This window comes from Herpailurus yagouaroundi, unplaced genomic scaffold (genome assembly GCF_014898765.1).
Source record: "Herpailurus yagouaroundi ecotype Mexico unplaced genomic scaffold, PumYag 190, whole genome shotgun sequence".
NCBI lineage: Eukaryota > Metazoa > Chordata > Mammalia > Carnivora > Felidae > Herpailurus > Herpailurus yagouaroundi.
In genome coordinates this window covers 1,220,306-1,234,225 of record NW_024412421.1, presented here as the reverse complement: position 1 = coordinate 1,234,225, position 13,920 = coordinate 1,220,306, and the positions used below count along the sequence as shown (strand labels likewise).

At 45.4% G+C, this 13,920-nt stretch overlaps 2 protein-coding genes across 2 annotated transcripts in view; both read right to left on the bottom strand.

The window, feature by feature from the left end:
• GPT2 (glutamic--pyruvic transaminase 2) overlaps positions 1-1,534 on the bottom strand; it is a 34,368-nt gene extending 32,834 nt beyond the window's left edge. Inside the window, exons 1-2 of the mRNA XM_040497921.1 lie at positions 1,416-1,534; positions 935-1,198 (exon numbers count right to left, since the gene is read on the bottom strand). Of these exons, the coding sequence (XP_040353855.1) occupies positions 935-1,177 (243 nt within the window). The 5' untranslated portion in view covers positions 1,178-1,198; positions 1,416-1,534. The remainder of the gene's footprint in view (positions 1-934; positions 1,199-1,415) is intronic.
• Positions 1,535-6,300: 4,766 nt separating this feature from the next.
• On the bottom strand, positions 6,301-13,774 carry LOC121010045 (60S ribosomal protein L30-like). The gene is made up of 2 exons (XM_040443450.1): positions 13,656-13,774; positions 6,301-6,699 (listed from the first exon to the last, which is right to left on the bottom strand). Exons 1-2 carry the CDS (start codon positions 13,772-13,774, stop codon positions 6,345-6,347), a joined length of 474 nt encoding a protein of 157 aa, XP_040299384.1. The 3' UTR covers positions 6,301-6,344.
• Positions 13,775-13,920: the final 146 nt, after the last annotated feature.

The window sequence follows — 13,920 nt, the reverse complement described above, 5'->3', positions numbered from 1 at the left end:
TTTTTTTTTTTTTTTTACATTGCCCCTCTTGACATGGCCTCCTAAATTCCACTCAGATTAGAACTGGTGTCCTACAGGGGCATCTCTCACAAACACCCAGTCACCCGGTTGGAAGGAGGGAGAAATCACCTCTGGGGATGTGGTCACTTTACAGCAACTATAAACTAAAGCCATGATCCTAGCCAGCCAGCCACTGAGATGAAAAAAGTCCCAGAGCCATCCTACCGAGGCCCCAAAGGCCCAAGATTTTGACTACTCATTAGGGACGAATATGTCCTCAGAAAACAAAATGTGGTGGCTAATCAAGGTTCCAGTGAGGGGCCTAAAGGAAGGAATTGTTCAGGTCCTCCTCCACACCTCCACTCTTGTCATGAAATCATTACTGGCAGAATGACCCAAAAGGTCTCAGATAGAAAGGAAAGGCTTTGGGAACAAACCCAAGTCTTAGAGCCTTCCTCCTTCTCCTCCAACCTAACTTGATATCCTTCCCACCACTCTCATCCAGCACCTCCTTACACCGCTCCTCCCTTTTACTTTCTTCAAAGCACTATTCACTATCTGAAATTCTCGTCTATTTTTCTACTGCTTGTTGTTGCTCTCCCCCCATGGATCTTGGTTTCACTCGGGTAGGACAGTCACATAACGTGCAGTGCCCGGCACTACAGTCGCTCAATTACAACTGATGAATTCAGTTCAACAAGTGAACGGTATCTAAGGGCCTTACTTTGTGCCAGGTGCCCGGCACTACTGGATGAAGGGATGGGAGATGGACATTCTTCTTTTAGCCAACTAAGGAGCTGGCCACTGGGGTGGGAGTAAGTCAAGCGGGTGGACCCCAGGCGCAGGCAGCTACTGCTCTCCCCCTACCCCACTTCAGCTCCCCTTGGGCCCTACTAGGGCCCTCCCACCCCGCTAGCCCGGCGCCCGCACTCACCCGCTGCAGCTCGAGCTCTATCTCACCGGCCTTGAGCACGATGGGTCCCCGCACCGCGTACTCCACAGCCTTCACCTGCGGGTTCATGGACTCGAGCGTAAGGATGCGCTCGCGTCGGCTCCGCTCCGGCCGCACCTTGAGCACCGCGGAGGCCTCGGCGGCCGCGCTGCTCTGACTACGGCCCCACGGGCCTGGAGTCCGAGGGCAACAGCCCAGCCGGACCAGTGCCGCTGCCCGCTGCATCGCGCGCCCGCCCAGGAAAACCTTGGCACAAAAAGAAAAAGAATGAACACGTTGTGCACAATCCAAGGCAAGCACCAGTGCCCCCGCCCCCAAACCCAGCCAAGGGCCTTTTCAGCGAGCAGTGCCAGCCTGGCTCCGGGGCTGGGTGCCCATCCCCCGGAGACTCGGACCCTCCACCGCGCCACTGCAGAGCCTAGCAGTTTTGCAAAAGCTGCACCTAACGCATGCATCAACGTGCCTGTCGCCACCGCCTGGCCACCTCTCGCCGCGCCCCGCTAGCGCGCGCGCTTAAAACTGGTCCCGGGCTCCGGCACCAGCAGCCGCATCTCAGCGCCCCAAGCCCGCACAGCCCGGCCCCCAGCGATCGCACACCCACAGCCGGCGGATCCGCCCCGGGCCTGCCCACTGACTCCTGGGCCTTGTAGTTCCCCAGTCTGCTTCCGGAGCTGGTGTGGCGGACTGGATCAACTACAAGTCCCAAAGTGCCCCGCGCCGGCCCGATTCGGGGCCGGACAAGAGGCGGGAACGGTCTTCGGAAGCTGCCCGAGTGGGAGGGGGCAGCCTCTTTGTCCTCGCTGAGGGTGCTGAGAGTTGGGCTGCGGCCAGAGTTGGGCTGGGGCCAGCCAGGGGCTGTTCTTTCAGCCTTCTGCGAATTTAGAGCTATTTGCAGCGTCTCCTTGGAGGGCATCCCGCCTTCCCACAGCCCCTCCCCCCACTACCCAATACCTGCGAGGAGGCAGGCTGAGAGATGGTGCAGTCCTCGTCCGGAGTTTCATCATCCAGGGCCCTACAATGGCTGGTAGGTTAGGAGTTTGGGACTTCACTGCCACTCTTACCCCTTCTGAATGTGGGTTTCCTTGTTAGAAAAGCGGAGGTCTGAACCTAGATTTTAAGAGTTATTGTGAGAATTAAAGGATCAGCACCTGGCAGGTACCAGGTGGTCAGGCTTTTCCTGACTACTCCATCTGGAGTCTTTCCCCACCGTCATTGCCTCTTTATTTCCTTGCAAGCATCTGAAATTATCGTATTTATATATTTCTTACTGACTTGTTAAGCTCCATTCACCATGTAAGCTCAAGAAGGGCCGTTTTCTTTGTTCATCCTATTCATATGGCACCTGTAAAGTTTCCTGGCACATAGTAGGCACTAGTAAATATTTGAAGAATGACTGCTCAGCATAGGATAGCTATTATTTTTGGCAAAGATATTAACAGGCAGAGGCACCCTGGCTCCCTGAGGGTGGGCAAGAATAGGACTGGAAGACACCAGGTCTGAGACCCCAAAATCCAGGGAGTATGTGAGAAAAGTCACTGTCCCTCTCTGGGCCTCAGGTTCTCTATCTGCAAAGTAAATTGGATTAAGTAACCCGTAAGGTCCCTTCCCATCTTGGAAACACTGCCTAGGTGTTTTTCAGGTAGAAAAACAGCCCAAAGCTCCCTCACCCCAATAAACACACACACTCACAGTAGATGTGTGAAAGTAGGAGTGGGGGGAGGGGAACTTAAAAAACACGGCAGTGTAGGGGCACCTGGGTGGCTCAGTCAGTTAAGCAACCAGTTCTTGGTTTCTGTTCAGGTCATGATCTCACTATTGTGAGTGTGGGTGTCCTCACTCAGCGTGGAGCCTGCCTGGGATTCTCTCCCTCCCTCCCTCTCTCTGTGCCCCTCTTCCCCTTGTGCTTTCTCTCTCTCTTTCTCTCAAAATAAATTAACAAACTTTAAAAACAAAAAACCCTCCATAGCAGTGTAGGGGAGAAGGTACTGGAAAATCCAGGTTTAAATGTAGCTACATATAGTCCCTTACCTCTTGATTGACTTTGAGCATGTTACCTAGCCTTTGTAAGCTTAGTTTTACGTCATGGGGCTGTGAAGAAAGTTCAGTGAGGTAACTGAAAAAGCCAAAAGTTTGGAACCTAGTGCTGTGGGTCAGTCTTATTCATCCTTGTCAAGAGAATGCCATATACCTGGATTAAATAAATTGATTACCAATAAAAGGGTAAATGGGATGGAGAGAGCAGCAGAAACCAAAAATCTCTCCGAATATTCCTATTAGCAAACTGGCTTGCCCACCAAAGACCCTGGAAGTTTATTTGGGCGTCTCATCAATGGTTCTACCTCCAGCACCTATGTCTATACTGTCTTCTTCCTGGCTTCAGTCTCAGTGGCCAGGTATTCAGTTTCCAGGTAAAAGATTTCCCCCCAGGGAGTTTGGCTTCCCTAAGGACTACACTGCCTTCAACGTCATGTTCTCACCTGCTCTGCCCAGTTGTGGAGAAACACACCCACACACCCCTCCACCTCTAAACACACTTAACCTTGACCTGCATCTGATGTCAACACAGTCCCTCACTGTTCACCCAAGGGTTGGTGTACTTCCTGTTGTCTCCACCCCTGATCAGAAGGGGCAGAGGAGGTAGAAGGAAGGGCAGGCATAGAGGGGAACACAAATCTATTTGCACAACTGGGAAAAACAATGCGTAGCACACAGTCCATCTACGTGGGCTCCCACGTCATCACGGTAGAAAACAAGTTAGTGTCCCAATTATGTCCTTTGCCAACCTGTCACGATTACATGAAAAGAAAGCTCCCTTTCTTTCCTGTGAACCATGCTTTACAATCTGCAAAGCACTTTCCTATCTATCATTGCATTTGAACCTGATTGACATCAATGAAGTGAAAAAGGCAGGCATTATCCCCATCTTACAGGTGAAGCTCAAAGAGATTAAGTGACTTATTCAGATGGCACAGCTAGGTGTAGAGCAGGGACTGTGATTTCTAACCCAGTGATGTAGCCCATACCTGCAGGGACCAGGCTCGTATAGCTCTCTGGGTTTGGAAATTTGCACTGACATTGCAATGCACTGGGCCCTTAAAAGGCTTATGGGTGATAGTTGTGGTGATGTTGATGGTGGTAATAGTGTGAACTTTGCCTTTACTTTGCCCTTTAGACCAGATTGGTGTGGGGCAGGAGCAGGCTCCTAAATATTAAAGATAAAACCTGAAACAGTCATGAATGTCCTCCCTGTGAGCTGGATGAGAACTCCAAATACACAGCAAGCTCTTAACGATCCACATAATTGGGAAAGTCATTTGTTTGCAAGACATGGTACGAGTCTTCATTTCTTAACAAGTTTTTACTTCATTCCTTACCATGTACCAGGTACTGGCCTGAGCTCTGGGACTATAGTGAGTCACACAGATGGTCCTTGCCTGCACAAACATATAGTGTCTTAGGAAAGACAGACATCCGTTAGATAATCACACACACACAAGCATGTGATTACAAACTGTGATAACTACTGGGGAGAAAAAGGACAGAGTTTTATGAGCACTTATAGCCCAGAGGTCTGAGTGAAGGTTTCCCAGAGGACGAAGCCTATGAACTACCCAGAAGCCTGTCAGGATGATAAGGGATAGCAGTACTGACCCATGTGGTAGACATGGGGATGTGCCCTCACCCATCAAGGAAAAACTTGCCTAAAAAATAGGAGGGGAGAACTTGCCTTCAACCAAGGGGTGTGGTTAGCAGACAGCCTCTACCTGTCAGTGCCATCAGTGTCAGCCTCACTTGCACAGAACTGCCTTGCCTGAGGTTGCCATCACACCCTAACTGGAGAAGCCTAAACTTAGTGACAGAGCAAGACTCAGCAAGTGCTGGAGAAATATTTGCTCCAAGCCTTCCCCAGGAGGTTGGCTGAGGCTTTGGCAAGCCTGCTTCATGGCTTTTCTTTCTCTGCCCAATCCTGCTTCCTCCCACTTCCACTTATAGAAGTAGATCCCTAATATCCATCTTGCACTTCACACTCCATCTCTGTCAGTGATGAGGCAGACAACATCCCAGGCCAGGGACTGGTGAGGAGCTCCAAGGAGGCTAGGGTGACCGTAGAGCAGACAGTGAGGAAGAGGGGCAGAGCTAGAAGACAAGGGTCAGAGGTGAGTGGTGTTGGACAGGTGGCCTAGGTCCTAAATGTAAGAATTTCAGTTTTCATCCTAAGAACAATTAGAAGCCTCTGGAAAGCTTAAAGTAGGGGAGTGACACAATCCTATTTATGTTTAAATTCTGCTGTATGAAGATGGATTGTAGAGGGTGCGAGTGGATGGATTGTGGTACCAGTAAGGTCCACTGTTGGCCTGGACTGAAGAATGGATGATGAGAAATAGGCTCTTCTGCATCTCCAATCTGGTCTAAAGGGCAAAGTAAAGGCATATTACCTTTTACACAGAAGTTCTCTGTCGAATCAATGAATGGAGTAGACTCTACAAGGTCCGAGCTCTCTACAAGGTCCATGCTCTCAAGGTCCTTGCAGTCCAGCAGGAGATGGGCAGTGCATAGTAAGTGTTAAGAGTAGCCCCCAAGAGTGCAGAGCAGCCAGTCCTTGTAGTCAGTGAGGGCCAGAATAGAAAGTGAGAGGATCTTCCAAGAGCAGATGCGCATTATGGTGCTGGAGTGAGAGATGGATGACATTCCAGAATGTCAAATCATGCTCAAGTTGGGTGCTCGGGTGACTTAAGGGTAACTCTTGGTCTCTTGCTCCCAAGGACACTTGGGGAGCTCAGTAGAAGTTAGTGCCCTTAATAATCAAATGCCTTGATCCAGGGCAGTGATTCTAAAGTGTTATTGAGGAGCCCCTGATTGTTTCCTTAAAATGCAGATTCAGAGTTGTACTTGGATTTGTTGGTTCTGAAACTCCAGGGGTGGGTTTACCCAGGGTTTTCCTATAATCAGTATTTTGATGTGCACTAAAGTTTGAGAACCACAGGTGCAAGGCAAGCCTTGGCAGTATCATAGTGGAAAAAGCATAGATCAGAGAGTTCTGAATTCTGGTTCCAAATTTGTCTCTAACCTGTTGTATGTATGACCTTGAGCCAGCACTGTCCTCTTCTTGGGCCTTAGCCTCCTCATCTGCAGAACAACCTGCATTTCTACCTGATTTCTAAGTTACTGGCTCTAGCTTGAAGATATTTCAGCCTCCTCTTCAAGCCCAACTGACTCCCTCAGTCACAGCTGCAGCCTCTGCTCACTGAGCCTCAGTTTCCTTACCTGTCAGTAAGGTGATGACAGTGTTTAATCCTTCCTGAGAGGATTAAACAGTGTTAAAAAAAATTTTTTTAACAGTGTTTTTAAAACAAGCTCTGGTCAGTTTTATTAAAGAAAAGTTTTGCATGATTTACTTTTCACCAATCTGTTCTGGCATGCTTCTAATGACATCAGAATCACCTGGATCAATGCTAGTCAGAGTGCTTACTCTGTAATATTTCTTCCATGCTGTGCTCAAATTAATATTATTGCCACTGTAGTGATGGGTGCCAGTTATAGCCAACATGCCACAGTATTCTATCTCAGACTTCCTCAAGGCTGGGCAGTTGTTGGCGAGGACAACCAGTTTCACTTTGCCATATCTGATTATTTTCAGAGTCTGCTTGTACCCCAGCATGTACTTTCCACTTGTCATAATGAGTTGGAAACTAGAATTGACCAACTCCAGCGACTTTTTCATCTTCTTTGCTGCCACTATCTTCCTGCTTTAGGTGTGAATCAGCCCCAACCAAGATGCCCGGGAATGACAAGACTAAAATGATATTTTTCTTTTTTTCTTTCTTTCTTCCTTCCTTCTTTCCTTCCTTCCTCCCTCCCTCTTTCTTTCTTTCTTTCTTTCTTTCTTTCTTTCTTTCTTTCTTTCTTTCTTTCTTTCAGTAGGCTCTATGCCCAACATGGAGCTTGAATTCATGATCCCTGGATTAAGAGTTGCATGCTCTATAGACTGAGCCAGCCAGGTGCCCCTAAAATGATATTTTTTAACTTCTTTTTTAATGGATATTAGGATATATTTGAAAATCTGAAAGAATAAACAGTCCATTGTTAATGATGGTTATCTTTGAGTGGTGGGCTTATTGATGACTAATTTTTCCTTTTGCTTAACATACTGTCAATGTTTTAAAAAATAATGATAAGGGGCACCTGGGTGGCTTAGTTGGTTAAGCGGCCAACTCTTGATTTTGGTTCAGGCTATGTTCTCACAGTTTATGGATTGGAGCCCTGTGTGGGCCTCTGTGCTGACAGCGTGGATCCTGCTTGGGATTCTCTTTCCCCCTCTCTCTGCACTCCCCTACTCGTGCTCTCTCTCTCTTTCTCTCTCTCAAAATAAATAAATTTTAAAAAACTTAAAAAGGTCATGACCTCACTGTTTGTAGGTTCAAGCCCTGTGTCCAGCTCCATGCTGATAGTGAGGAGCCAGCTTTGGATCCTCTGTCTCCCTCTCTCTGCCCCTCCCCTACTCTCTATGTCTCTCCAAATAATAATAATAATAATAATAATAATAATAATAATAATAATAAATAAATAAAATAAAATTTAAAAATGCTCAAAATAGTAAATTTTATGTATATTTTACCATAATAAAAAGTAATCACAAGGATTTCCTGTATGTTGCAAGAAAAATTTTTTTTTTACTTATTTAGAGAGAGAGACAGCAAGAATGAAAGGGGATGGGGCAGAGACAGAGGTGAGAGAGAGAGAGAAGATGCGGGGCTCAAAGTCACCAACTGTGAGATCATGACCTGAGTGGAAATCGGAAGCTATTGACTGAGGCACCCAGGTGCCCCACAGGAAAGTTTAAAAAGGGAAACAATGTAACTCTTAGACTGTTGTGGTGTTATTTCAGAGATGGCTACTGTGAGTGGATCTGGGAGCATTTGCTCAGGCTTCTCCATCTCTGTCTCTGCCACAAACCAGTCAGCTTCTATCCTTGCTCCTCATGGTTCCCTTTCTAAATAAAGGTCATTTTTTTAAAAAGTCAGTCTTGAGATTTGAGAGAAAATTAGCAGGGAATTTCATTGAGATCCATCTGCTCTGAGTCAATTTGAGGCAAATTATTGCCTCCCTAACAAGCAAATATTAGTTGAGTTGAGCTAATAGCCAGGACACACGTATCAGTAGAGCTTTCGAAATGACCTGCAAAGTGGGTTAAAGATAAACTTGTAAAGATACAAAGCCAAGCTAGACAAGGCAACTGGCATGTTCAACATAAGTGTAATTTACAGAGATTGAGACAGAATAAAGACATTTCACAAAAGCAGTATTTACAGTTCAGTATTGCATTGACAACATGTCAAAGCAGAGGTAGAATGTTGTGGTCTTAGCAGCCAAATCAAAAAAATCCAGAAAGTACTGAACATGAGGAGAGGAAAGGGTAGAAAAGCAAAGGAGAAAGAGCAATTGTATAAGCTTCAGGAGCAAATACAGCCTCTTTCATTCAGTGTATTTGTTGTTCCACATTCCTTGATTTCTTGCTTCCTGGTCCTGCGGGGGTATGAGGACTCTGACTTTACTTTTTCCATGAAGGACATTGGGGAGACTTCAGAAACAGTCCAAGAGACCAATATAAAGAAAACCCTTAGCAGCAAACTCAGTGATTTTAGCTATTCAGTGCCTTAAAGCACAGACAAAATATTAAGCAATGGCTTGAATCAGTATCTCCAGCTGGTTTATTCTCCAACTTTTCCCAGATAGTTTCTTCATGAAGCCACATAATCTTTCACCTAGAGAGGCTTGCAAAATAGTTTCAGGACCTAGGAACTTAGGAGAAAAAAAATATTTATGCAAGGTCTTATGCTTTGAAAAAATTTTTTTTAATGTTTATTTTTTTATTAAAAAATTTTTTTTTACATTTATTTATTTTTGAGAGACAAAGCACAAGTGGGGGAGGGCAGAGAGAGAAAGAGACACAGAATCCGAAGCAGGCTTCAGGCTCTGAGCTGTCAGCAAGAGCCCAATGTGGGGCTCAAACTCACAAACCATGAGATCATGACCCGAGCCAAAGTCAGAAGCTTAAACGACTTAGCCACCCAGGTGCCCTGCAAGGCCGTGTTTTGTAGTTCTCATTTATTCTTTTAGATTAAAAAAAAAAAAAAGTTTACTTTCAACTTTATGTGTTTTTTTTGTTGTTATTTTTTTGTTTTCTTTTTGGGGGTTTTTGTTGTTGTTGGTTTTTTTTTTTTGTTTTGTTTTTTTTTTGAGAGAGAGTGCATGCAGGGCAGAGGGGCAGAGAGAGAGAATCCCAAGCAGGCTTCGTGCTGTGAGCACAAGCTTGTTGGGGGCTTGAACTCGGTAACTGGGAGATCATGACCTGAGCTAAAACCAAGAGTCGGAGGCTTAACCAACTGAGCCACCCAGGCACCCCTCTTTTAGCTTTTAAATTCTAGCTCTTGTTCATTCTTCAGACTCTTCTGTGTTTTAAGAAATTTTAAGAAAGGAAATCTGTTTCTTATTTTATGCCTGGGGACACAGGCACAGATATTTACCTAGAACATTATCTGTGATTTGGGTTTGGCACAAAGCTTTCTTTATTAATAATATTTTTTAATTATAGCTAATATTTATTAAGCATTTTAAATGTGTCAGGTTCTGTATTAAGCACTCTACTGCATTGTCTCATACAAGCTTCAGAACAACCCAATGACATACTTACTACTATGATCCCCATTACATAGACAGGAATACTGATGTTCAGAAAGATTGGGCTACTTGTGACAATCACATAGCTAATAAGTGGCAGAGCTGAAATTTGAACCTAAGACCTCAAAGGCTCAGTCACACAAGACTGCTCCCACTTTGACACTAGTCACAAGTAGAGTCTCCAAGCTACCTGCACTCTGCCTAAACAACTACAAACTCAAGCGTTCCTGAGACACTCCACTCAGGCTCAATAATTCTCTAGAATGACTCACAGAACTCAGGAAAGCACTATACTTATGATTACAATTGTATGATAAAGAATACAACTCAGGTTGGGGCGCCTGGGTGGCGCGGTCGGTTAAGCGTCCGACTTCAGCCAGGTCACGATCTCGCGGTCCGTGAGTTCGAGCCCCGCGTCAGGCTCTGGGCTGATGGCTCAGAGCCTGGAGCCTGTTTCCGATTCTGTGTCTCCCTCTCTCTCTGCCCCTCCCCGTTCATGCTCTGTCTCTCTCTGTCCCAAAAATAAATAAACGTTGAAAAAAAAAAAATTAAAAAAAAAAAAAAAAGAATACAACTCAGGAGCAGCTAAATGGAAGAGATGAACAGGGCAAAGTATGGGCGGGTGGGGGAAGTGCGACCGCACAGAGCTTCCATGCCCTCTTTGGGCGAGCCAGCTATGATAGGAAAAGATAGGATTTAGTAGGCAGAGAGGGAAAGATTATGACCTGAGGTCCCTGGGTGGGGAAAAACACATGTTTTGGAACAATGCTGGGAGCATCTGACCACAGCAAAGCTCGTTGGGCATAAAGTTCCTCTTAAGAATGTGACAGATATCATCTACTCCCCCTCAGGTTTCCCTCAATAATTTGACAAAAGACCTGACTAAAAATAAGTAGTAGATAATAAAACATCTATAAGTAGACCTACAAGGAATGATGTGGCCATAGGCCACCCCTCATACAATGGAAATGAGCCAATCAGGAATGGACAACCCAGCACCTAGAGCTATCAAGCCAATAAGGGAAGAACCCGAGAAGGAACAAGGGGGAAGGGATGGGGAGCGACCAGAACCTTATAAAACATGGACCCTTGCCTGTAGTCAAAGGCATTCACTTTCAAATACCCGCTCTCTGCAAAAAGAGCTTTCCTACTATTCCTTTCTGACCTTATACTCTAATAAGCTTTTTCCTGCTTCTCATCCTGTGTCTGCCTCTTCATTCTTCAAAGTGGTGAGACAACAAAACCTGGGTATTGAGGTAAAAAATCCTACAGCATTTCTTTGGGGGCTTGTCTGGGATATCAATGTCTTCCAACCATAAGTTAAGAGTAGCCAGCACCCCCCCTTTTCTTTCTATCATAAATAAAACTCTCAAACTAAATAATGGGCACCTGATCTCCCAATATAATTGGGAATGTCAGTGTGGTGGAGCCCCAATTTCCTTTTGAGAAAAACTTCTGGATGCATGGGCTCAGGGGAGGCCAAACAGCAACTGATGGGTCCTGACCAAGGCGACTTTTTGATGGATGCTTGAAGGCCTTTGGCAGGACCTGATCCCTGATCATCCATTTGGGTAACCAGTGGAATTCTCTTTCTGTCTTGGCCAGCCTCTCCCTTTGGGAAATGGGTGGAAGAGCCCAGGACTGATCCCTTGGATATTCTCCAGGAGTTATCTGGATGACTTCCAAGGGGTCTTACTCACAAGTTTCCTAACTACAGTGGAAGGCAGTCCTGTGCTTGCTTCCATTTTTGACACTCTGGCATGGCTCACCTCCCAGGTCCCCATTTTTTGGATCTTTGATTTTCAAATGTCTCTTCCAGAGCAGAGAGCAGCACTGACTTCCATGCCACCTGGGCTCACCACCCTCCTCCTGCTCCTGATGTCCATGGAGTGGATGGGAGAGAAGACATTTGGCAGGCTCCCTCAAGATGCAGATGATAATTAGAGCCAACTGTCTCTGGTTAGTCTACCTCGGGATGGGGACTTTAAGTAAGGAATATTCCCAAGCAGCTGCCAAAATTCCTTTTGTTTCTAGGAACTTCCCCATCTTTTCTGGCCTGACATGGACTGCCCATTTCCACTTGTTGGTGGGAGAAAAAAAATATCTGCATCTGCTCATCTGTCTGAGCTGACAGGCTGCAGGACCAGGAGACCTCTCTCTCAGCCCTCTGGGCTTTTATCTGTGTCCAGGCTTCTTTATGAACCTCACCTCTTCATCTTCCCCTCTCTATTCCTGTTTCTGCCCCACCTTGGGTGCGGCCTACAAACTGGTTCTTATACAATCCTTGGTGCCTCAGGGACCACTGGCTCTAACTCCTCCTTTGCTGTCCAGGGGGCAAAAAACACCCCCTTACTTGTACCGCTTACTTCAGATTTCCCCACTGGTGCCCCAGATAAAAATTGACAATGGTGAACAAATTGATTGACTTTTAAATGGACACAGGTGGAACATATTCAGTATTTAAACAGATTTTAGTTTATTGGTTTAATTAAGATAGACATGTCTTTAGAGTTAACTCTAATCAGCACTAAATCCAAAAAACTTTTTCTACCTAGGTTTACTGAAGGTCAAATAAGCTCATGTTATGTCTGTCGCAGTTTGCTAGCAAAAAGATGACTTAAAATGATAGTTAATTTGGTCTGTCTCAAAGTTTTCATGGGTAATCATTAAGATAGCTTTCAGGTCTTTGATAACCTGAAACTATAAAGTTTTTGTTGGATGATAAACTGGATTAAATTCATTGGACATTTAGGCCTCTTCCAAATTGGATGGAATGCTGAAACATTATTAACTAAACATAGGTTTGTGCTTTTGACTTATTGCAGAAAAACTAAGGATACTTGGGTCTGTTGGAAAACATGCTTTGTGCTTTATTGATTCATAAGTTTGCCATTTAAGGAATTCTGATGTAACAGTTCACTGGTTACTACTGAGTTTTCACTGGAGACTAATGTTTCTAAGAGTTAAAATTCTATAGATGTGGTTAAGACTGATGGATATAAGGAAAGCAACTCTGTATATAGAAAAGTAGATGTAGGGGCGCCTGGGTGGCGCAGTCGGTTAAGCGTCCGACTTCAGCCAGGTCACGATCTCGCGGTCCGTGAGTTCGAGCCCCGCGTCAGGCTCTGGGCTGATGGCTCGGAGCCTGGAGCCTGTTTCCGATTCTGTGTCTCCCTCTCTCTCTGCCCCTCCCCCGTTCATGCTCTGTCTCTCTCTGTCCCAAAAATAAATAAATGTTGAAAAAAAAATTAAAAAAAAAAAAAAAAGAAAAGTAGATGTGTAAGAACAACATAAGGAATGGAAATACATTTTTGTTGAAGTAAAAGGAAGTAATTTTGTCCTAAAGTGAAACTGGTTCTTTGGAGAGAGATGGCTTGGGACAAAATTTGGATGCAAAGAAAAGTTGTAGAAGGTTCATGAAGGGAAATCTTTGGAAAGGAATTTTATGTGTGGTCAGGATGGACTAAGGTTAAAATGATATACACTGATATAAGATTATAATTGCCCTCCTTTGATCCAAAAACTGGGGAAATGACAGTGATACCCTCACTGCTGGCCTCCAAATGCTCCACATTTGTGTTGTTTCTGCAAAGCAGAGGAATGGATGCACCCCATGCCTGAAGGATGGATGACTATGACATGAAGGGCTTTTACCGGGACACATGGGAGCCATTTTGTTACACTTAGCTCAGTGTATGCTGACATGTACCAATCTAGTGACTTTAAAATGGACACCCACATAGCTGGAACATATTTATGTGGGCATTACTGAAAGAGGCAGGGGACTAGACCTTGACTTTGGCCCTTACAGCACCCCCCTTCAACAGCTGATAATCGATATGTAAATTGCTGTTGGGCCAAAATAAAATTAGTGCATCCTTCTACAACCAAGGGAGTCTTGCTTATAGTAGATACCCCCAAAGTCCTGCAGGTGGGAAATGGAGGGGTAGGAAAAAGTGAGGAAGACAGGCCAGCTCTTAGAGGTAGGGTCAAGCCCGGGTAAAAGTACCTCCCAGCACCTCACGAGACTGACAGGGCTTTTGGCTGCCATTCACATAGCCAGCCAAAATGCAGGGCCAGGAGATGAAGCTTCTCCTGGCCAACAATTGGGGTCAGGAGATGAGTTTTCTCCTGGCCAGTCATAGGAAATTGAGATAAGGGATGCCTTTTCCCCTTTTTTCTATAGCTGAGCAATTCCCCAACCAATGCCAAACTCCTTTGGGATGCATTCTGAAAAAGCAACTCACTTTCTTTTGCATGGAGGCTTGGCCTGAGTACAAATTGGAGGA

Excerpts from the sequence above, each read along its gene's own strand:
- LOC121010045 (XM_040443450.1), bottom strand. The coding sequence starts at position 13,774 with ATGACTGGCCAGGAGAAAACTCATCTCCTGACCCCAATTGTTGGCCAG. Across the intron at positions 6,700-13,655 it reads CCAAAAGCCCTGTCAGTCTC|CAGGAAGATAGTGGCAGCAA; the intron begins GTGAGGTGCTGG and ends TCACACCTAAAG.